The sequence below is a fragment of the Pyxicephalus adspersus genome, chromosome 8 (genome assembly GCF_032062135.1).
Source record: "Pyxicephalus adspersus chromosome 8, UCB_Pads_2.0, whole genome shotgun sequence".
Classification (NCBI taxonomy): Eukaryota; Metazoa; Chordata; class Amphibia; order Anura; family Pyxicephalidae; genus Pyxicephalus; species Pyxicephalus adspersus.
This window is the reverse complement of record NC_092865.1, coordinates 73,420,848-73,443,407: the sequence shown is the minus strand read 5'-3', so window position 1 is coordinate 73,443,407 and position 22,560 is coordinate 73,420,848. Positions and strand designations below refer to the sequence as shown.

At 38.8% G+C, this 22,560-nt stretch overlaps 1 protein-coding gene across 1 annotated transcript in view; it reads right to left on the bottom strand.

Moving 5' to 3' along the window:
* The window catches only part of CACNA1I (calcium voltage-gated channel subunit alpha1 I), a 370,590-nt gene that overhangs the window by 38,421 nt on the left and 309,609 nt on the right, over window positions 1-22,560 (bottom strand). The window contains exon 30 of the mRNA XM_072421248.1: window positions 16,508-16,624. Within this exon, the coding sequence (XP_072277349.1) occupies window positions 16,508-16,624 (117 nt within the window). The remainder of the gene's footprint in view (window positions 1-16,507; window positions 16,625-22,560) is intronic.

Sequence of the window (22,560 nt, the reverse complement as noted above, 5' to 3'; positions counted from 1 at the left end):
AGACAGACAGACAGACAGAGAGAGAGAGAGAGAGAGGGAGAAAGAGAGAGATATGTATACATAATAAAAATATGATCATTTAAAGCACAACTGTACTAAAAATAAAAAAACACTACTTACCTTCCACAGAGCCCCTAATCCCTTTATACTTGTCCTTAATTAGGTCCCGCCCCATCGTGTCCTCCCTCATGCAGGCGTGGAGGAAACACTGGGGGCTGTACAGATGCAAGATCAGGTGACATGGCCTGCTGTAACTAACTAATGCTCTGTGCTCCCGTCTTTGGAGCTCATAATTACTTACCCAAAAGCAATCTCGTCAACGCCATAAGCAAAGAGGACTAGATCTTGCAAAATATATACTACAAAATAACAAACAAAATGTAACTTTTTAGTCATCTAATTGCAATTCACAGATAATATAAAAAGCTAGCAATCTTTATGAAATACTTATTTAAAAAAACAAAAACCATCAAAGAGAAAATCTACTTGCCTCACATTGTCCGCTTCCTCAGGAATTAATTTGAAACTAAAAATGTAATTGCAACAACTAACAATCATACAAACTACTAATTTCAACAATTATTGTTAACAATTACATGGCCAATTCATAAAACTCCTTATAGTACCCTTAAAAATAATTTCAACTTGCCATTCATAATATTATAAACATCACATAAGGATACTTGCACCCAAGGAAAAACAGAAAGTCTCTTCCATCCACAGTAAAATCCAACAGTTCTTGAAATTTCACTGGTATGAAATGCTTATCTGGCCAATTATCTTGTGCTGTGTGTTCACTGTAGTATCACACCTTGTTTATTCTGACCGGTGGTATCACTTGCAGCAGCATGGGGAGCAGGAAAATTGCTGCATCTCCTGCTTCCCTGTCTCCTGTGCAACCTGAAATATACCTTTGCATCCCCAGCATTGATTCTGAGGCTGTGCAATGCTGAAGGGGATATTAGGAGCAGAATATTTCTGGGTCCATTCTGCCCTGCCATTGGCTGATGAGACCAGTGTCTGTTGTAGCGTTAGGCTCGGCTGACCCGCTGCTTTCATTTGATTTACTGCTGCTGCCTGTTTCTGACCCTGAGATTATTTGCTCCTTTTGCCTTTTGCCTGTGACCTCATCTAGTGGACTGATTACCCGTGAATGACATTTGGCTCAGTATTCTGGACTTGCCTCTGCTGGAATATTGGTATTGCATTATCTGTGGGCTACTGGTCCAGTGTCAGTCCTTCGCCAGACATCATCCCTTCAACACAGAAGGTCGCAACTAGCCTCCCGAGGCTAAACAGGGTCTTGCTATTGGTGAAAAATCCAGTGTTAGATTGGGTGGACTGGTATCTTGTGAGAACTGGTTCTGGATGGGGCCTTAAAATAACGCAACTAAATTTCAGTCTATGGTTAAGTGCCCCTGCTTTTGTCACCTGAGCCAAATGATGACACCACCAAAAAGGGAAATTATGTTATCACTTATTACCACTCATGGCAAAATACAATGTATCAAACAATGAAATAGTTTAATTGGGAATATTAACATAGAAGGGTGCCATCCTGTCTTTGAAAGAAGTTGGTGAAACTCCAGTGCCTAGGTGGGACTGTGAACAAAAAAGCTTACATTTCATAAAACAACATATATACAATAAGCTATATATATTGTAAAAATAGTGATATTTTTACATTTACACCCAATTTAAATACATAAACATTAATTTTCCTAATATTAAATTACAATTATTCATACACTCAACCCTTTATTGGGTGTAAAAACTGGCCACATACAATTATATGTCATTAAGATCTACAAACAATAACTTTCTCCTATAACTACAAAATTAAATGATTTATATGTCTAACCCAGAAATGTATGTATTTAAATATAAAATACCCTTCTAACTCAGAAAAAAAATGTCCCTGATTATAATAATATTATGTCCTTAAACGCGTCAAGTTGGAAATATTTCAGACTACACCAAAATAGGTTTTCCCATTGATGGTTGTTGTTTTATTTTTTATTTTTTAAATAAGTAATTCATAAAGTTTTCCTGACATTTTATGTTATCTGTGGATTGTAATCAGATGCCTAAAAAGTTTTGTTTTGGTTGCTATGTTGTAATAAATATTTAAAGATGTTGGATGTGGCATCATGTTCTGATAATAACTACATTAGTGTCATTGGTATATTTTGCAAAAGCAAAATCTTTCTATCACAAACAGCAAAATATAGGCTGCATCTGTCTAAACTTCCCTAAATGCTGCTAAAGAAAGTCCATCTTGAGGTGTCTTGACTTTGATTCTTGCCCTTGCTTCCTGCCCTGATCCAGGTCTGCCGCATATGCTCCTGCTCCTTACAGAGATTCCAGCCTACCTGTTACCTGATCTCTGGCTGTTCCTATACCAAAGCCTTCAGCTTCACTCCCCCTCCCGGGGAGAGCCTAGCAGAATAGTCTAGTGGCCATTAGGGTTAAAGGCCCATTGCCCCCCCCCCCCTCCCCGCCCCACAGGGTAACCTGGTGAAGACTTGAAGATACTTAGATTCAGTGCCCAGGTAATCATGTGTCATCTGCCAGGGGCATAGCTAGAACAGTGTGAACTGTTGTCAAATTGTGAGAGATGTTAAAATGGCAATAGTGCTGCTAACCATTTGTTTAGGTATGGTTGTTCCATTATTTATATATTTTATTATATCATCCTTATTTCATTATAAATAACTTTTAACAAACAGCAAATCAGAGCTATAACAAGAAAAAAAGAAGAAGAATCTCATAAATAAAACATCAACAAACATAGTCCCACCTGGTAAAAAAAGAAATCAAATTTCAGGGTCAAGGATTGCCAATTAACATGACCATTAAAATGTACAGTTGTGATGTCTATAATTAGTTACACAAAATTCAGCATACAATATTGTTGAAAACCCATTTCAACTGAAGAAAAGGAAGAAAGAAAAGAAAAGGGCAGGACACAAGGTAACTACAAATTGTATAGTATCACACCATAGTAAACACACAAACTTTTGGGTATCCAAAGAAAAGTATAGGGAGGTTAAGGAAAAGTGAGAAAAGAAGAGAGGGGATAGAGAGAATAGGGCCAGTGAGGGGATAAGAAGTAAATACAAAGGGAAAAGGGGCAGAAAGAGAAAGGTACCAATGCGATGTATAATATATACATAAATAATGTGTAAGCCTTTAAGGTAATAAAGTTTGAAATTGTGAGAGATTAGTAGGTACTGGTTTATTGAATCATCATCGGTTGCCGTCAGGTCTTCCAGGTGCCAAATCTGTTGTAATTTCTCAGACCAGTCACGTAAAGAATTAGTGTTAGCAGAGTGCCAATACCTAGGATTAATCATTCTGCCTTCCATGGCATAGGTCATCCCGTTTGGAGGACTTGGTAGGTACAAGGCTCTTGGAGAGCATTGTAACCTAAATTGTATTAGGAATCATGACAAATATTGTAGAGGTGAAACAATGAATAGTTGGGCATTCCCAAAAATGTGTAACATTGTGCCCCTAGGAGCCTGACAGCACCAGCATTTTTTGGACGTGGATAACCAATATTCATGAATATTAACTGAACTGCAATACTTTCAAGTAAGAATTTTCAGATTTTTTTTCTGTGCTTTGGAGAATACAAACACTTTATGTGCTGAGACAAAGGCTTTCAATCAGTTTCTGAGATTGTTATACTTGTTTCACATGACCAAGGCAGATAAGAGCTCATCATGCCTACGGGCCATCACCATCGCACTTTATATTCCACCCAAAAAACAACAACAATATAACTTAGAAACAACTATGACAAATTCCTAACAGCAAAATCCCAAGAAACAATATTAGAAATTTAAACTCCACCCCTGCAAAAAATAGCAATCCCTTTCATGCTAGTACTCCCACAAAGCTACAGGTCCTGGAAAGGCAAGGTCCACAAACTACCAACTTATTGACTTCCAGCCAGCAACACTACAATGGGCCCCTATCCACCCCGCACCACCTCAAGTACTGTAGCCATATGTGCTGACTACTAACCAACCTATAGTTCTGTACACACTTAAGATGGTCCATGACACAATGGTTCACCCTACCCACCATAAACCTTGATCAAGACCTTTGCCCTTCAAAACCCCAACAACCACAGAGAGAAAGCTCACACATGTAATGCTCTTGGCACTTCATCTTGCAATCCAAGGAACCAAGTCTGTCCCTATGGAATTGAGATGAACACCATCTCCCCATAAATAGCGCCAAGTCTCCTCCTCCAACTCTCTCCACAATATCCCTATTCGGAGCCATAACACGACCCACCTCCTTGTTAATCCAAGAACAGTATCAGGCAAGGTTTAACTAGGGGATCAGGTACAGAGCTAACCAGCACTTCAGGTGGCTCAGTGCAATGGTCCACTGTCAGTCACCACACAAGCCCCAGGTGATCCCTGACACAGTGAAAACAAGACCAGGAGCCGCGTGTCCCGGACTCTCTTATTTCGCAAATAGCCTTTTTCTGCCTGAGACACCACTAAGCCATCCAGCCGAAACTGGTGACTAATCCTGCCCAGCTGAATCTCCTTAGCTAGCTTCTCCCTGACCAAGTGCCAACTTCTAGTTTCTCGGCACCTGCAGAGGGACCGCCAGATCACATGGTTTGCAACCCCCCCCCCCCCCCCCCAAGAAAACCTAACACCCTTGCTGTCTCCACATCTAGATATCTATTTAAAAAAGGCTGCATCCTTTCTACCCTCACTGGCATCCTTTTCCAGCAGCATCTCTGCTTCTGCTCACCCTAAACGAAAACGGGGTTGTCCTTGAGGACCCATGTCCTCCCCCGCAACCTGAACACTTGTGTTTAAACCTAAACATATACCTGCTACCAAATTTGCATACTCCCTCATAAAGAGCCAGCATACCCTTTTTTCTTTTTCCACTGGCAATCATCCTGCCTGTTGACCACCACCTCCCCCTGAAAAAACGACCTACTCTGCTGCCCCGGCATCATAAGTTGCATCCACAAACTTATGTCCAACTTGTCCCACTGCAACGATGGGTGCTACCAAAACTGTTCATTATACCGCAGCCACACAAAGCCACCATACACCCGATGTGCCTCCCTTATTCCATCCAAATAATAAAACAGCGCCGAACAATGTTTAACCCCCTGGGCGGTAACCCTGATTGTGACTCGGGGTAGAAAAAAGATGCTAAAAGCAGTAACCCCGAGTCACATTAGGGGTGGGTAAACATATGGAAAGCAATAGCAAATTGCTACCCACCTGATGTGCCGGCGTCCCGCGTCATCCTTCTCTGCGATGTCTGTCTTCTTTCTTCCTCTGGCCGTCTTTCTCTGCACTCGATAAGTCACCGGGGAGTTTAATACAAAATAACTGTATTGAATGCAAAACAGTGGATTTATATGTGTAAAAGCAGTACATTGTCTTTCATGAACATTTGTTTTACAGTATAATAGTATGAGTATATTATTAATACATTTTTTTATTTATTTTTATTTATTATTTTGACATGATTTTGTGTTTCAAACTTTTTCATACTCATACAATTATATTATTCTGTAAAATACATTTTTGTGAAAAACAATGTACCGCTTTTAGACATATAAATCTGGACAGAAATGAACCACCCAGGAGGTTAAAATCCCAAAGGTCTGCAACCAATTAAAAAATATGCGAGATATCACCCACTAATCACTGCCCCTAATGACTATGATCTCTCACTGCCCCCTATCTGGACTCCTTTTTGAATTAAAATGTTCTAAGGGGAATAATGAAAAAATATCCACATAATCACAATTCTACACTTCCTCCTTCAGATGCACCTCCTACAGGCTCTCAAAGTACACATATACACACCTTTCGCTGCACCACCAAGACTTATCTTAACAGCCTGGGACCCTGTGTCCACCACCCTGTGGGATGCACTGGGAACCACTATGCCTCCACTAACCGCCTTTCTGGGGACCTAGAATAGGCCATCATCTTGCCAAGCTTCCCAAGCCTGGGCCACCTCCACAAGGCCCTGGAACTCCTCACTGCCTTTGCCTCATCACACCTGGGAACCACAGGGGCCTTGCAAGCAACTACGTTGGATGGGATGGCCACCACCATCCCCACATTTCTCCACCCGTCCAGTAGCCAAGGCCCTAGTTCCAGGTAGGACCTCCCTCACACATGCTACTCTAGTAAAAGTTAGACGGTTGCACTCCTGGGTCGCCGCAGCCCCCTCACTCAAGCTCCATCAATGAATCACTTTGACCGCCATATTAACCCTTTCCTTGCCTGATGCTTTTTCTCGCCCTGTCATGTAGGCCCTCAGCCTACCTTTATTTTTGTTTTGTAGACCTACCTTTCCTAAAAGCACACATATTTAGCAGGATTAGTGTAAGATTCTGTCCAAAACAATAAAATATGCTTGCTGTTGTAGAAGTAGAGATTCAAAAGAGGTATGTGGGGTGTACACCCCACTGGTTTCACCATAGGAAGATGAGGAGATATAAGGTGGCCCGAGTACCTCATGCAGTCCTAGATTTACAGAGAGTATAGCTATGGTAATGAGAGTTTAGAAAGCCACAGAGAAGCAGCTACCTAAAGTATCTATGCTACAGAGACCTAATGGCAATCAGGGATGTCCAAGTATATCCATCAGGGCATTTTAGATTTAGCATGTAGCATCGCTAGTAGGGCTATTTGGACTTGATAATATTTGGTCACATTGGGGACCACTAGATCCTTAAAACTCTTTACTTTATAAAGGAAATTGTTAGCCACTCTAAATCTAACAGGTCCCCAAACAAATGTAAGTATGTTAGACAGTAATGATCGCAAAACATGTGAAGGAACTGGGACACCCATTAAAAGGAGAAGTTAGGAGAAGGGACAAGGTCAATGGGGGGGCAAGATGTTTGGTTTCTAAAATTTAGATTCATTAACCTGAAGACCTGATATCACAAACTGCTGCAAATTGAAAAACAAAGATGGAAGGAAGACATGAGGGGAAGTCAAAATTAAAAGGATATCATCTTCAAAAAGCATTAAATTATGCAGGACTCCAGCTACCTTTATGCTCCTGGCTTCCTCTTGTTGACACAAAAGAATTGCGTCTCCAATGCCAAAATAAATAGTGTTGAAGGGGGCAGCCCAGATACATACAAAAAGTAGAATATACAACCCCACAGTACTTTAACGTGGCGGTGGGAGCAGCATATAAAGCAGATATCCTGTGAAGAAAAGGCTCTTTGAACCCCTACCACCAGCATGGATCAGGTCTTCCTTTAGTGTTCTTTTCTTTTCAGGGTGAGCAGCATTCTCAGTCTGTCCTGTAACCTCCTGGGCAGTTCATTTCAGTCAAATTAAAGACGATGTACCACTTGAATGCAATACAAAATAATTTGAAATTCCCACCGCACCTCTAGCGATGGCTGTAGGCACTGACGTCACAGGGAAATCCTGGACAACGTCAGCACACTCCCCTGGGGAAAGATCGAGGAACAGGACGTGGCCCGAGGATGGCAGGTCACTGGAGGACGCCGATGGGAACTGGTAAGTGTTTATTTTTAATTTTATTGGCTACCCTGATTGTGGCTTGGGGTTACCGCTTTCAGCTTGTTTTTCTTACCCTGAGCCACACTCGGGCTTACCGCTCGGGAGGTTAATGACTGATTTTTGAAAAAGAGCTACATGGTGATAGATTTGTGCTTCTTGGTCTTGCTTTGTTAGATATGCTTTGTTAGATATACTTTTTTCTTTTTTGGTCTTTGGCATATTCCCTCTGATATTGAGTTTTGAGTTTGGCATGTAAGCCTGGCATTTATTTTATTTTATTGTTTAAATATTGTAAACATGTTTTTACCTGTTTGTAAAATTTCAATAAAAACAAGGTTCTATAAGTTTTGGGAAGTAGCACACAAAAGGAAGGGAAGATTTTGTATGATGACTGAATAGTGAGAGTTTTAAGAGACAGAAGACGATGGGTAGGCAAATTTAAAAAGATATGATTTAAGTGCACTTTCAAAAGGTGCAGAAAGTAAAAGCAAGCCAAATAGGACAAGGAAGACCATTCCATGCATGTGACGTGCATATAAGTGGTCAGTATAAGGTCATTGAAGGCAAATTACATGAGCTTGAATTTGATTCTAGGATGAAATGGGAGCGAATGAAGAGAGCTACAAACAGAGACAGTGGAAGGAGTGATGGGAAGAATAAATGAGTCTAGCTGCAGCATTTAAATTAAATTGTATAGGAGAGAGTTGGGTTAGTGGAATACCAAATGAAATGAATGAATGAAAAAATCTGTATTATCCAGGTTCAGTTTCACAAACCTATCAGCCATCCATGATGAAATGGCTGACAGGCAGCATGAGACCTTATCCAGGACTGAGGGAGACAGGTCAGGGGTGGACAGAGAGATTTGAGTGTCATCAGCATACAGATGGTACTGTAATCCAACGAAGGATATGAGACTACCGAGTGAGGAGGTGTACAGAGAAATGAGAACTGGACCAAGGACTGACCCATGTGAAACACCAACAGGGGGGAGAGTAGGAGAGGAGAAATTACCCTTCAAATAAAGGAGCTGTCAGACAGATAGGAAGCAAACCAAGAGAAAGCCATGTCACTGATACCAATAGAGTTCATGATTTTAATTAGAAGAGGGTAATTGTCACGGCTCCACAAGGTCAAGTGGTGGACCCACTGTGTCACCAACCCTGTGGGTGGAGACGTGCACGGGCCGCAGGGTCTAAGCAGTAGCTTGGTCTTCTTTAGAGCCTCTAGAGGTGAGCATGTTGTGCAGCAAGCTACTGCCAGGTTGCGGCCCCCATGCCCGCCAAGGCAGGTGACAAGGCAGGTGAGTGCTAACAAGCTGGATCCAAAACGTAGTGTAAAGGGAAATCCAAGAGAGTAGTCAGATGAGTCAAAAGGTCAGGGCAGCCAGTGAACAAGGTTGGTCAGAAAACAGGCAAGAGGTCAGGCAGCGAACAAGAGTGGTCAGGAAACAAGCCGGGGTCAGTACACAATCTGGAACAGAAGAAACAAACAACAGGAACCTGGAAGCAGAGCCAGAGGAACTCCTTGTTCAGGCAACGTCCTGCTGCCAGGTCACTTCCTTAAGCAGGGAATGTTAGGTAATGATCTGCAGACAGCACTCCCACCAGCAGAGGGAGTGCTGTTGCTGAGATAATCTCCGGTCTTATTCAGGTAGTTGCCGGCAGAGGGAGTGTGTCTGCGGAAAGGGAGCAGCTGACAGGAAATCACCTGACTTGGAACAGGAAGTATGAAGAATGTTGGATCCAGAGGCAGAGATGGTGCTGGCAGCAGGGGACTTCAAGGAGAGTGAGCAGGAAGGAGGCACAGATGACCTGGATCTGTGGGGATCTGTGACAGTAATCATCAGTGTTAAAAGCAGAGGAATGATGTAGGAGAAGAAGGAGGAAAAAGTTGCCTGTGACTTAGCTCTGATGAAGTAATTAGCCACTTTAGTAAGAGCTGTTTTGGTGGAATTGGCAGTTCGAAAGCCAGAATGGAGTGGGTTAAGTAGATAGTTGGTGAGTCTTTTATAGAGGCCTTATATATATATAGGAGGTAAAATATAGGAGGTTGGTAGCAAAAAAGTAGAGAGGGGTCAAATGTAAGTTTCTTCAGGATAGGGAGAATAATGGCATGCCATGGCATGTGGCAGAGGGTAGTAGAAAGGGAAAGGTTGAATATTTTGGTTAGTGTGGGGGCCAGAGTGGAGGAATGGGCACAAAGTAGATCATCCACCGTCAGAGATGATCAGAGGGGATTGGGTCAAGAGGACAGGTAGTAGATGTAGATGTAGTATGTGGCTTTGTCTAGAGCAGAGAAGGTACTAGTAGAGGGGCAGATGTGGGGTTTAGGAGCGAGTCAATTGTTGAGAAGTGGCTTAATGGGTTGGAAGCTTGAGAGGATATAACAGTGGAGAAGCAGTGTTAAGGTGTTAAAGTCTGTCTTTGTAGTCTATGAAGTAAACGCTGAGGCCAGATTTCTTCCACTGCTCAGCTGCACAAAAAGTCTTTTGTAGATGTTTGGTGCGATTGTTGTGCCAAGGTTGGGGGTTGGCAGGACAGTGGAAGTGGAAGGTGGCAGGGGCAACTTTATCCAGAGACACAGAAAGAGTGTGGCTAAACTGAGTGGCGATGTTATTTTATAGAGAGTGCGAGTTAGAGATGTAAGACAGTTTGAGTGCAGGCCATGGGAAAAGTTATGTGAGAGCCAGGAGGCAAAGGTATCAAAAAATTGGGAGATTGTACCGGGTTACTACTCTGCTCCACCTATTAGTAATTTTAGGCATGGGTCTTACCTCCTCCTGTATTATTGTTTATTTTTGTCTGCTTATGTAATCCCTGTTTATTGTACAGTACTGCATCTTGTTACTCTATAAATTGAGTTCAATTATAAATATAACTAAAAATGAGATTAATTTTAAATATTAACCCCACATCTGACTCTTTTTGCAAACCCATATTCACCTAAATTGGCCTACAATACAACTTTGTGCGAATGACACTCTATTTTAGTGTAACAGGGGGACAAGAAGTGGTGAATAGATGTTACACAGGCGAAGGTGGCAGGACCTGCATTTTTTTTTTCGACGTGGGGATTGAGGGAAACTCAAAGGTGACACCAAGACAGCCTGCCTATAATTTTAGGCAAATTACTGTGTTTACAATACAGGAAATGCAAGGAAAAGGCTTTGATGGCAAAGATGGAAACTTAATTAGTTCAATTTAAATAAAGAAGAGTTCCAGGTATCTGTCAACCATTGACAATGACATAGCTGACAGGCAGGGATGGACAAGATAATGTGGGTGTCATTGGCATAAAAATATGTATTGTAGACCAAACTAGGTCAATATGGGTTTGCAAAGGGAATCAAATGTGGTAAATAAATGTGGGTTTGTTATTTATAATTAAAGTAATTTTCAGTATTATTTATAATTAAACGAAGTAGCACTTCGGCTACCAGGCCCATCTTCTTGACTAGTGTTGATGTTCGAATCCAGGATGTCCCTATATTCGACCAGAATATGGCTGTTCGAATTCAGATAGACCCGACCCGAAAAACACAGCAAAAATTCGGGATTCGACAGCAAAAAATAAAAATTTTTCTTAAATTAATTTTTTTGTATGTGTTTTTATTTTAACTTGTTCTTTTTTTATTTGTTACAGGTTATCCGACAATGACATTATGAATCATAATGTCATTGTGGGATTCCTAGAGCGTGCGAGCTTTGCGGTCACAGCTAATTGAAAGCAGGTGCCTTCAATTAGCTGTAACCATTGACTTTAATGGTGTTCGACTTTGACATTCGACCGCCCAAATTTTTTTGCTATATTCGAGCGAATAGCTGCCAAATGGAATAGTGAGCTATTCGACCAACACTATTCTTGACCGCTGGATATTTTTTGCAAAATACATGAGTTTCCCCTAAAAGAAGAAAGATGGATTTTCGGTGACATTAAAACTTCCAGAGGACCTTCCTCAGTTTTGTTTGGGTCTTGGTATCCCCTGCCAATTTTTAAACCCTCACCTGATAATTGGCAGGAGGTTTGCAAGAGGAAACAATCCCCATGCCCTGGATCTTCTTCTCCTCCAGCAAGCTTGCCCCCTTCAAATGAACCAAATGCTTGACTGTAGCGGCTGTCTCGCCTCACAATTGATATCATTTTCTTTTTCTGCTGTTTTAATAGTACATGTTTTTTCTTGAAATTTTATTGGATACCCGAGTTGCTGTATTCCATCAATATTGCTGTGTTGCAATGATATTAATGCTTTTAGATATTTTCACAATATCTTGGGTTAAAGATGTTTTTTCTTGATATCTTGGGGCTTTAGAAACCTATTATTTTTTATATAGTCGCCTTATCTAACATATTTGCAAAGCCCTTTTTTTTAATGTTTTTATTGTTTATGTGGATATCGGGCTAGGAAAGGACAGTTACATTTTTCATGGTACTACTTTCCTGGTTATCTCTTCAACTATATTCCCCATAGGAAACTCCCCCCTACCCTCCTAGTTCTGGTCACTGGCCAACTTCTTGTTGGGAGATCACCTGGATAAAGATCAGATGGTTTTCGGTAAATTTGTTTTATATGTTTTATGTGAGTGTTTATCTGTTCATGGGTTTTTTTTCTTCTTTGCCTTCCTTTTTATTAGTTGGCTAGTCCTGGGGGAGTACACCGGTTCATTGGGTGCAGGATAATCATGTATATTATGCTATATCTCGCCTTAATTAACGTCCATGGTTAGATTTCTCTCATTAAATGAGAAGGGCCTTCATTTTATTACAAAGCAAAAGCTCACCTTACAAAAGCTTAAACACATCTGGATAGCTCTTGCTCTTTTAATTTTTCTAAGTATCATTATCCACTAGTATATAATGCTCCAGGGAAAAATGTGAAAGTGCGTGGGGGTGGCCATACTTCTCTATGCTCACGCCTCATTTTCCCTTACTAGATCTGCCTCAGACCCTGGGGGCCCATACATAGCAGGGCAAGCTAAGATCGGTAGATGTAGTGCTCAGCAATTTTTATGCCCCTAACTCATTACTTGTCAATAGTCACCACTTCTATTGATGACTTTAATGAGCCTATTACATCTGATAAGCTTTGCCTTTGGAAAAAGCCCCGGGTCATTTGACAAAGTAATATTGCTTTAAAGCGTACTTAAACAATATTTTTACTTTACCTTCTAAATAAAACAACCCTTCTAAATAAATAAAAATGTTTTTTTTTTTTATCCCTATTTGTTTTTTTTTTTTTTTAAAGTGCAGCACCCCCCCTTTTAAGTCTTGATCGCAATTGGGATCAAGATTTCATGGACACACAGAGCCTCCTGGGATACCTATATCCAGTCCTTTTTTGTAAGAAAAAAGGTGCCGGAACTCAACTGTCCATCCCCCCCTTCCAGATTCTGTGCCAGACCTTTCCCCCAGAGAGCCCCCTTTACAGAGGTATGTGAGTAAAAGAGAGTAAGGAAAGCTTTTTTGAGGGCTTTAGAATTGTAATTCCCTTTACCTTTTCTGCAGCCCAGCAAGCATGTATCACTGCACCGTGAGCAGAAGGCTCTGAATCACTGTGTGAGCAGGAAATTGTCAGGCACATTTAAAGAACCAGCTCTCCTCAACTGTTAATACCGGTCACACAGCACTTGATGACACTTCCCAAGCACTGCTCAGCCACTGTCCAGTTCGGAAGCACACATGCACAGCCTGTATTGATAAAAAAAAAGTGCCGGAACTCCATTCCGGTGTGTTCAATGAGAACAAAAGCCCTGCCTACTTCATGTATCCCAGGAGGCTCTGGCTGCTCCTTCTGCGCATGCCTTAATCTCAGAGGTATACAATGAAAATAATGAAAAAATGTTGGTGATTTGGAAATATTGAAAAATGCATTTGATTACTTCGTGAAGAGAATTAATTGCAAGTAGGTGCAAGTTTTTATTTCTTAGGGTTAAATAAAAAAAACAGAAATTTTTCAATCATAGAAAAAGTTTAAAAAGATGTACTTTTTCATGCTTTGTCTTGTCAATTCCTCTACTCAATATATAGATAAAATTGATGCAGCTGCTATCTACTGTCCTTCTGAGGAAGCCTTCAGGTGAAACGCATCAAGGACGTAAAAATTTGAGAAAGATAGGAATGCTGTTGTATAAAATTCCTTTTTCATTTTAGTAATACCCAACTGTGATGTATACTGAGATAATAAAAATAGGTATGTATAAGTTTACTGTATGCTTTTAAGATGCAATACAAGAAATTGGACAAGTAATTTTAAAAAATTGTGATAAGAATTTTTGGTGAGGCCCCCAAAAGATCCCTAAAACACAAAACTGTCTGAAATCCCTAAAAAAACTGACTTGGGACACCTCGATCTTCTGAACTGAGATCATCAGTCAGTACTAAAGAGGACTTGTCAGAAGTTAAAGAAAAGGCCTCCATTTCTGCCAGCTGGCCTAATCATTATTATAATATTTATAAAGATGTTAAACAGTAAAGGTCCCAACACTGAACCCTGGGGTACACCACTAATAACCCTAGACCATTCAGAGTATGAATTATTATTACTACTCTCTGGATGGGATCTTTAAGCAAGTTCTCTATCCATTTACAGGTTGGCTTTTCTAAACCTATTGACCCTAACTTGCATATTTCCCGTCTGTGGGGTACAGTGTCAATTGCTTTAGCAAAGTCCAAGTACAGTATATCAACTGCTAGTCCACTGTCTACCTGTTTACTTACTTCCTCATAAAAAGAGAGTAAATTTGTTTGACTACGTTGGTCTTTCTTAAATCCATGCTGACTATCACTTATAATATTATTTTCTAGCAGAAACTCATTATTAGCTTTGAATATAATAATAAAAAAAAAATCTATTAAAGAAAATACACCCTTGTCCCCTGACATTGATGTGCGGTCTCCTGACTAACAGAAGAAAGGGGACTTTGATTCAGTAACACCTTGGTTTTGATCCGTTACATCTTTTCTTTTTGTGTATTCAATCTATACATCTTCCTATGAGTTACTGAGTGGGTTTATACCCCTGCTTTTTAACATCCTATGAGTGCCGTTCTGTGGGATTTCTCCTTTTTTTCCCTATGTGGATGTGTGGAGATCTGCAAGAGGCACATACCATATAAATATAGAACATTAGGTTTGATGAAGCAGCTTGTATCCTTGAAACGAGTGGCAGATATCAGCTGGAACAGAAGAACACTGCTATACTTACCAATTGTTTATGCTTCTTGCTTATGTCACGGTCTCATCTCAAAAGTTCTTGTTGTATTTAGTTACATTTATGTGTGTATTGTTTTGTAATTTTTCTAATTTATTGTGTTTTGATGATTTTTTTTAAACACTTTAGTAAATAAAAACAATATTTTGTCCCATGTAAACTACTCCAGGGGAATTTTGTCTGTTTACTTGTAAAACATTAAGGCTGCTTGAGTTGTACCCTTTTCTGTATTGCAAAGATTGGTGAACTGTGATTAAAAAAAATGTAGCTACCACAGTTATAAACTAAAAAGTAGTGCTAATGAAATGATAAGTGAGAAAAATAAAACCCAAACTGTGGTGAATGCTCTAAGCAAAAGTAGTGCTGATATATATATATATATATATATATATATATATATATATATATATATATATGAAGTTAACAACTAGCTACTAGCTAACATTGCTACTAATGTATGAGTAGGGGTGAACACTCAGAGCAAGAATGTTGTCTTGAAAAGACAACCAATTTATATTGTAAGTGCATTTAGTTAGAGCCCGAGTCATTATATAAGGAAAAAATGTTTCTACTTTTTCTGTACACACTTGCATGCCATGACTTGCTAATAGAATTCATGAAAGACTGCTAAGTAAACTTGTTAATGTAAATACATATTTATCAAATAATTGATCCCATTGAATTTGTCATTAAATTTTAGAGGAATGATGAAATGGAATTTTAAAATCTTCATGTATTATTGTTTTACACACAACCATATGATAATTTACTTGTGCATGGAGTGTAAAAGACTATATGGGGAGGACATGGAATGTTGTTACTATTATTTTACTGGCAGATTGAAGAGGTTTAAAGGGTAATGTGTAGGAAAAATATGGTAAAATGTTTAATCAATCATTGGGATAATCCTAAAATTATTGCAAGGCCTCTTTTTAGCCTTGTTTAATGAATAAAAGCTGTAAGAGAAAAGTAAACATAATCACAACACATTGGATGGATTTAACTAATTCAAACATGTTTTAACTTTTCATAATTCACCGGCAATTGATTTAACAACCCATGACTCATTTTATGCTTTTCTTCTCTTTAGATAATGACTTTTCCATACGTGTATTTGTTGGGAGCATGCAGGCAGTAGTGCACAACATGTTTTAGAACTTAAAATCAACCTTTTAGGTGAACCTTCTTCACCATCGCAACATCAGCAAATTATAAACTGAGATGTTAATGCACACACCTAGGCAAACAGACAATGTCACAGTTCTTCTGGCTAGATTCTGAGAAAGGTAAGAAACTCCAATCTTACAGTTGCTCATGCAGGAACATCTCTCAAGACCTGCAATCCTTATTATTCTTAGGATCTTGCTGTTAGAACTGTGATGTTACTCTCTTCAGTGTAGAATCATACTGTAATTATTTTTTGTCTGTCTTTTAACTCAGATTTGCTTACTTTAATTTGGCCATTATGCACTAGTATATGGGCCACAATAAATTAAGTGTATGTTATCTCAGGTATGGCTATTAAATGCTAAACACAATACAAAAGAAATGCATTCATTTTACATTTTTTAGGAACATGTGTTTTGGAATTTCAATAAAGCTTTAAAATGAACAGACATAGAGGGATGTTTTTCTCTAAATTGTTTCCATAAACCTGCCCAGGGTAATCTATGTGGGACAAGGGCAATAATTAAAACCTTCTCTTCTTTGAATTCCATTTACATAGAAAATATTCTTTTTTTACCTTCAACTCCTTTAAATGACTTGGGACACCTTGATCTTCTGAACTGAGATCATCAGTCAGTACTGAAGAGGACTTGTCAGAAGTTAAAGAAAAGGCCTCCATTTCTGCCAGCTGGACCTAAGCAAAATCATTATTAGTGATACGGATTTGTGAGGTAACCCGTTCCAACATTGTACTTGTTGTGTCCTTCTTAGCATACAATTTCTGATAAAAGAATTAGGCTTCTGAAAGCTTTAGTTAAATCACTTTTGACTGTCATGTTTACTGGAGAGCAGGTATTTATTCTAATCCAGTATGCTAATCCCGCAGTGCACAAAGTCAATACAATTCATAAGCCATGCTAGAAAGCAAATGGTGCTGTTTATAGATCAACTTATTGCGATACCTGCAGGATTGTTCATCCCAGGAAAGAACAATGATTTAGCATGGTTAGTAACTAAGAGGGAATTATTCAATACATATCACAGCTACGTTAATTGGCAATTAAACCAACACTTTACACATTTTGGTTGTTTCTTTAATGGACATCATTCATCAAACAGTGCTTATACTACATCAGGAAAACCTTTATGTGGATAAAAGGAATCTTAACAACACTTTGCAACACTTTTTGTATTAGGCCAAAGCTGCTATTTAACTAAAAAGGCTTGTTTTTTATTGATTAAATGCAACAAAGCACCTCATACTATTGGTTATATACTGAATTGTTTATTCTGCTTAATGTATGTTTTTAGGCCAAAGTTTTTCACTTGTATAGAATGCACTATTATGCAGAGTGAGATTTTGAGAAGAAAAAAACTTTAACTTGTAATGGAAATGTAATAGTGTTATTTTTATTATAAATTCTTTTCCAAAATTCCACCCAGCATAAAAGAAGAAAACAAAATGTAATTTCAGCAGGAGACAGCTGTTGGTACCTTATGGGTTTTACCAATTAGCACAGTTTAAAATACCATGTATACCACAAGGCTGGGAGATACATTAGTATACTAATAACTATCAAACTAAAGGTTTATACTAAATTATACCCTAAACATACACTTAAGTATAATGAACACTAAAGTACTAAAGGAATACAAAAGAGACAATTTATTGAAGTAGTATATTCAAATTTTTACTTTAGTGCATTTCTAGGTGCCTAAAAGTCACCCACATTTATAAAGCATGGATTGAGGAAGGGTTTTACCTTCTGTCAGTATTTTATTGCCACCTGTGTGCCTGTTGTGTTGTGGTGACCATAGAAGAATGGATAAATCTTCCCGGAGAGTCTCACCTTATTTACTAATTCTTAACTTTATTTATTATTAGGACCTTTTTGAAGTCACTATAACAAATTTTTATCATTAGTTGTTTGGAGGACACAGGGCTCTTTTTTTGAACATGTAAGGTATACATGTACCTACAGGGGAACTCTACACACCTCAAAAAGACACCAGGTTCTGCTGTGACTTCTGCATTACAAGCATGATAAAAAAAAAGAAAGAAAAGAAAAAATGAAAATGAAAAATGAAAAGAAAGAGTGAAAAAAGAGGACTTTTTTAAAGACATTTGCAGAAAATAGAGCAGGATGCGGCACCAAATAAAAAAAGGTGCAAAATTGCTCCTAAACCATTAAAATGCTATGACTTCTTTTAAGGGACGTTTTATTTAAAGCTAGTATTTACTAGTTATTTATTTCAAATCACATACACATAGATGTATGATCCGGCAAGAATCTTACAGACCCAGGGAAATGAAGCCTGATGCTGGAAGGCTCAGAAAATCACAATGTCTTTATTAAAATGAACTGCAGATGCAACCTTAGGCAGGAAAAAGAGCCAAGTGACAAAACTTTCAATGCAAAATAAGGCAAGCGATTATGGGGCTCTTGTAAGGGCAAAGACAAGGCCATTTTCTGTGACATATGAAAATATAAAAAAATTGGTGAGAAAGAATCACTAATGTAAGACATCTAAAGCTGATAGTGTGCTCAATGCTAAAAAAAAACTTAACTAAAAAAAAAGCCCAGAATCTGGTAAAAGGGTGAAGGCTGAGCAACTCACAAATAATAAAGAAAAGCCTTCAAACTACGGTAAAAAATCAGCCAGGTTTATGAGCCCAAAGTATGCCAGAAATCACCACTTATATGAGAACCCTTTTCTCAACACGTGAGCTTCACAAGCCAGGCTATTACGTGTTTGATATGAGAATCATGATTTAGAGACAGCAAGCCCAATTATTGCCACAAAGCATCAGGTTTGTCCTAAGCTTTTAGGCTTTTCCTAAACAGCCTGGAACAAGAGAAATTATGTATATTCCTTCAAATTTATTAATGGAAACATGTACATTAGGAAGTTCTGAGCTAAGTGGCAATAAGTCCATGTGCTATATCCAATAATGAATCTCTTCATCAGATGTCCACATCCAGCATTCTTCACCATTGACAGAACACACCCTAGGTGGTAATGACTTTTTAAGTCCACATGTATAGAGAGTCAGAACCAAGCATCTTGCCAAACCATATGGTTTTATTTCTCAAACTGCCTAAAACCTTTCTTTGGTTTACTGAATAAAGTACACCACCCTTGTGGCATTATTGGACTCAAGAGAAACAGAGAAAGCATTGTGCCTCTGTTTGCCATCAGGTTCATCAACAGTCTAGATTTGGGGCTGTGCACTGACAGAATGCCCATATTAACTCGCTAGCAAGCAAGCATTGCCTCAGTGATGGCCACGGACACAAGTAACTCTTATAGCTCCAAACTCTAGTTTAACTCTCATGTGAAGTTAGGCAGAGGTATGCTTTAACAAATTAGACTATGAGCCTCAGAACCCTCATACAGGTGTGGATAGATAAGCGTGATTGCATCTAAAGAATCTGTAAGCAAGTGAGGAGAAAAACTTTAAACAATCAGGTATTCAAGGTCAAGCCAGGGTAGCTAAGGCATATCATTCTGACCAGTGAACAGCTAGATTTTAAGAATTAGCCAATACCCCATAGGTCCTAATAATAAAACAGTGAATCTGAAATTCCATCAAACATTCCCTGGTGGGAATCAATTCTTACCATTGAAGCATTCCATGGAAGATTCCATGAGGGAATGTATGAGGGAATATCTGTTTCCCTTTTTTATAAATAGATCCCTTAGTGTCCCTATGGGGACTCACAGACTGGTCACGTGACTATATCATTAAGATAAGCAATCACTGATATGCTCCTGGCTCCCAACAACACTAGAATTGGTGTTAGGAAATTGTTGAAATATCAAACGGCAAAAGTTCCCCTAAAAAAGCATCACACTGCAAAGGGCATAATATTTCAATGGTCAGGAAAAAAGGGTATCTCAGGGTATACATCCCGAGTATTTACTAAAGACAGGAAAGTCCCTTGGCAAAGAGAAGCCAACACCAAAAAAAAACAAACTCCGGATGTGAATGAATTTAGCACTTTGGGACTTAAGAGTAAACCAGATGAAGCTGTTACCTTGAAAAGCCTGAAACACAAGCTGCTTAAACTTCGCTAAATAAGATCAGTCACAACTCCTCCCTGTGATGCCAACACCTGTATGGCTTAGAACAGGAAGAACTGAACAAAATGCCTGGGGAAAAAGTTAAATTCAATTTTCAATTTCCCATCTTTTTCACTCAAATATCAGAAATAAACATGGTATTAAAATGTTTACACATCCTGACATTAGCAAGGAAGGATAAACCTTTATGCAGTGGAAAGCTTCTGTTCTAGCTGCACATTTACATAAGTAATGTCTGTGTGCCTTAAAAAGCATTCTTTTTCTGTTCAGAAGGAATCCCAGTAGAGGCAGAGAAATACTCTATTTTTAGAAATCTCAGTGACTGCCTAAACGTCAATTCTATTCTGTTTGGATATGAACATTAGAGATTGGATAGAACATCTACACAGTGGCCCTGATTTATTAAAGCTCTCCAAGGCTGGAGAGGATACACCTCATCGGTGAAGCTGGGTGATTCAGCAAACCTGGAATGGTTCTGGTCCAGGATTAAAAACAAATAGCAAATGACTTTTTGGAAATCCATTCCAGGTTTGCTGGATCACCCAGCTTTACTGATGAAAGTGTTTTCAAAGGGCATGACTGCAGATGTTAAGTAGATTGCACCCAACAGAACCCTTTGCTGCCTATCGACATTTTTTTTTTTTAATAATAAGAAGTTGAAATGGGATAATAAAATATACTCAGATGACTTAAAGCCACAGAGCTCTACCTGCAGAGAAAAAAAGTAACTATTTTCAAAACTTTTTTTATAATGCAGAACTCACTTACTTACAGACACAATCAACATCATTTTGGGGGGAATCAGGGACCCTTCAACACGGGTGCCAGACCCAAAAACTCAAAATCACAGGCTGCACCTGCACTGGACACAACAACGACCCCCCAAGGAAAGCTTAATAAAGGGACATAAAAAATCAGTTTTTTCAGAAGATCAACTAAGTAAATCAGATTTGGATATTATAAACCTATCAAATTACACATTAACGGAAGCAGAAATCATACTATTAAAACTAGGCTTGAATTTCTGCCATCAAAATAAACTAAATCAAATTTGATGTAATAAGGACTTTGTTTTTGCGCAATATAAATTTTAGAATATTGTTTGATAAAACTGATACTGAACAGAAAAAAAAAATATGAACAGATGGAGGAGTTTACCTCCTTTAAAATACAGGATTTTAGGATACTTCAAGACTGAATAGAATTATTAAATGAGAATGAAAGTGAATCCATTGAAATCCCTGAACTTCCAATGGAAGAAGGTGCTGGATTCAGGGATGATATGATTGAGCAATCATGGTCAATGAATATGATCCCACAAGTCAAAAAACGCTCCCAAAGGTTCCCAAATTTTTCTTCCCATCCACAAATTCGGTCCTTTGTAAAACAAGTAACACAGGAGGTTGAAAGAATGAAACCTATAATGAAAAATTGTAATAACCTATTCCAAGAGCAATATGTAGCCCTAAAATCATTGCAGGAGAATAGGTCCATAACCATAAAATCTGCAGATAAAGGTGGAAAAATAGTATTTCTAGACAATGATAGATACAAGGAGATGTGCTTGAAAATTTTGAAAGATGAAGAATGTTATTGTGTAATACCTATAGAGAGAGAGAAGAATTTAAATGGGAATTTAGATCATTAGTTTTGGAAGGGCTACAAAATAATGTGATCTCAAAACAAACATTTGAATACCTACAAATTGCAAATCCAAGATTGTTGACATTTTATGCACTACCTAAAGTTCATAAAAATCCAGAAAATCCACCATGTCGACCTATCGTATCCGGCATTAATAACTTAACATGTAATGCCAGTAAATTGGTTGACTCATATTTACGTCCTCATGTATATGGATTACCGTCCTTTTTAAAGGACACTCCTGAGTTACTAAAATTAATAGAAGATCTCAATGTACCCCCAAACTCAATGCTGGTTACGATAGATATTGATGCTTTGTTTTCGAGCATCCCCAATGATATGGGCATACTAACTATAAAGAGATTTTTGATGGAGAGAGACAAGAAATTCTGGCCATACTCAGAATTCATTTTAAAACTGTTATGTTTTATTTATACTTACTGGGAATGTGTTCTTATTTGATGATAACCTAGATAACCTGGACGTGTACCTAGACACGTGGTGTGGCAATGGGCACATGTTGTGCCCCAAGCTACGCCAACCTGTATCTAGGTGGTCGGGAAAGGGACCTGTTCGCAGATGAGGCCTTATCTATGTACCTACGTCACATTGTGTTATGGCGTAGGTACATAGCTGACGTCTTCGTCATATGGACAGGTTCTCTTGAATTATTCAAGGAATTCTTTAAGAGGATCCAAACAAACAAATATAACTTGAGATTCACGATGAACCACAGTTTCACCAGTATCCCATTTCAGAGAGGCACGTAGCCGTAAGAATTAGGCGCAGTGCCTACATGACCGGGTGCTGGGGCCTAGCCCAGAGCTTTTAAGGGGTTAAGAAAAAGGGTAGTGTTGCCAGAGGGGGCTGGGCTAGTGTACAACGTGGGAGAGGAGGAGA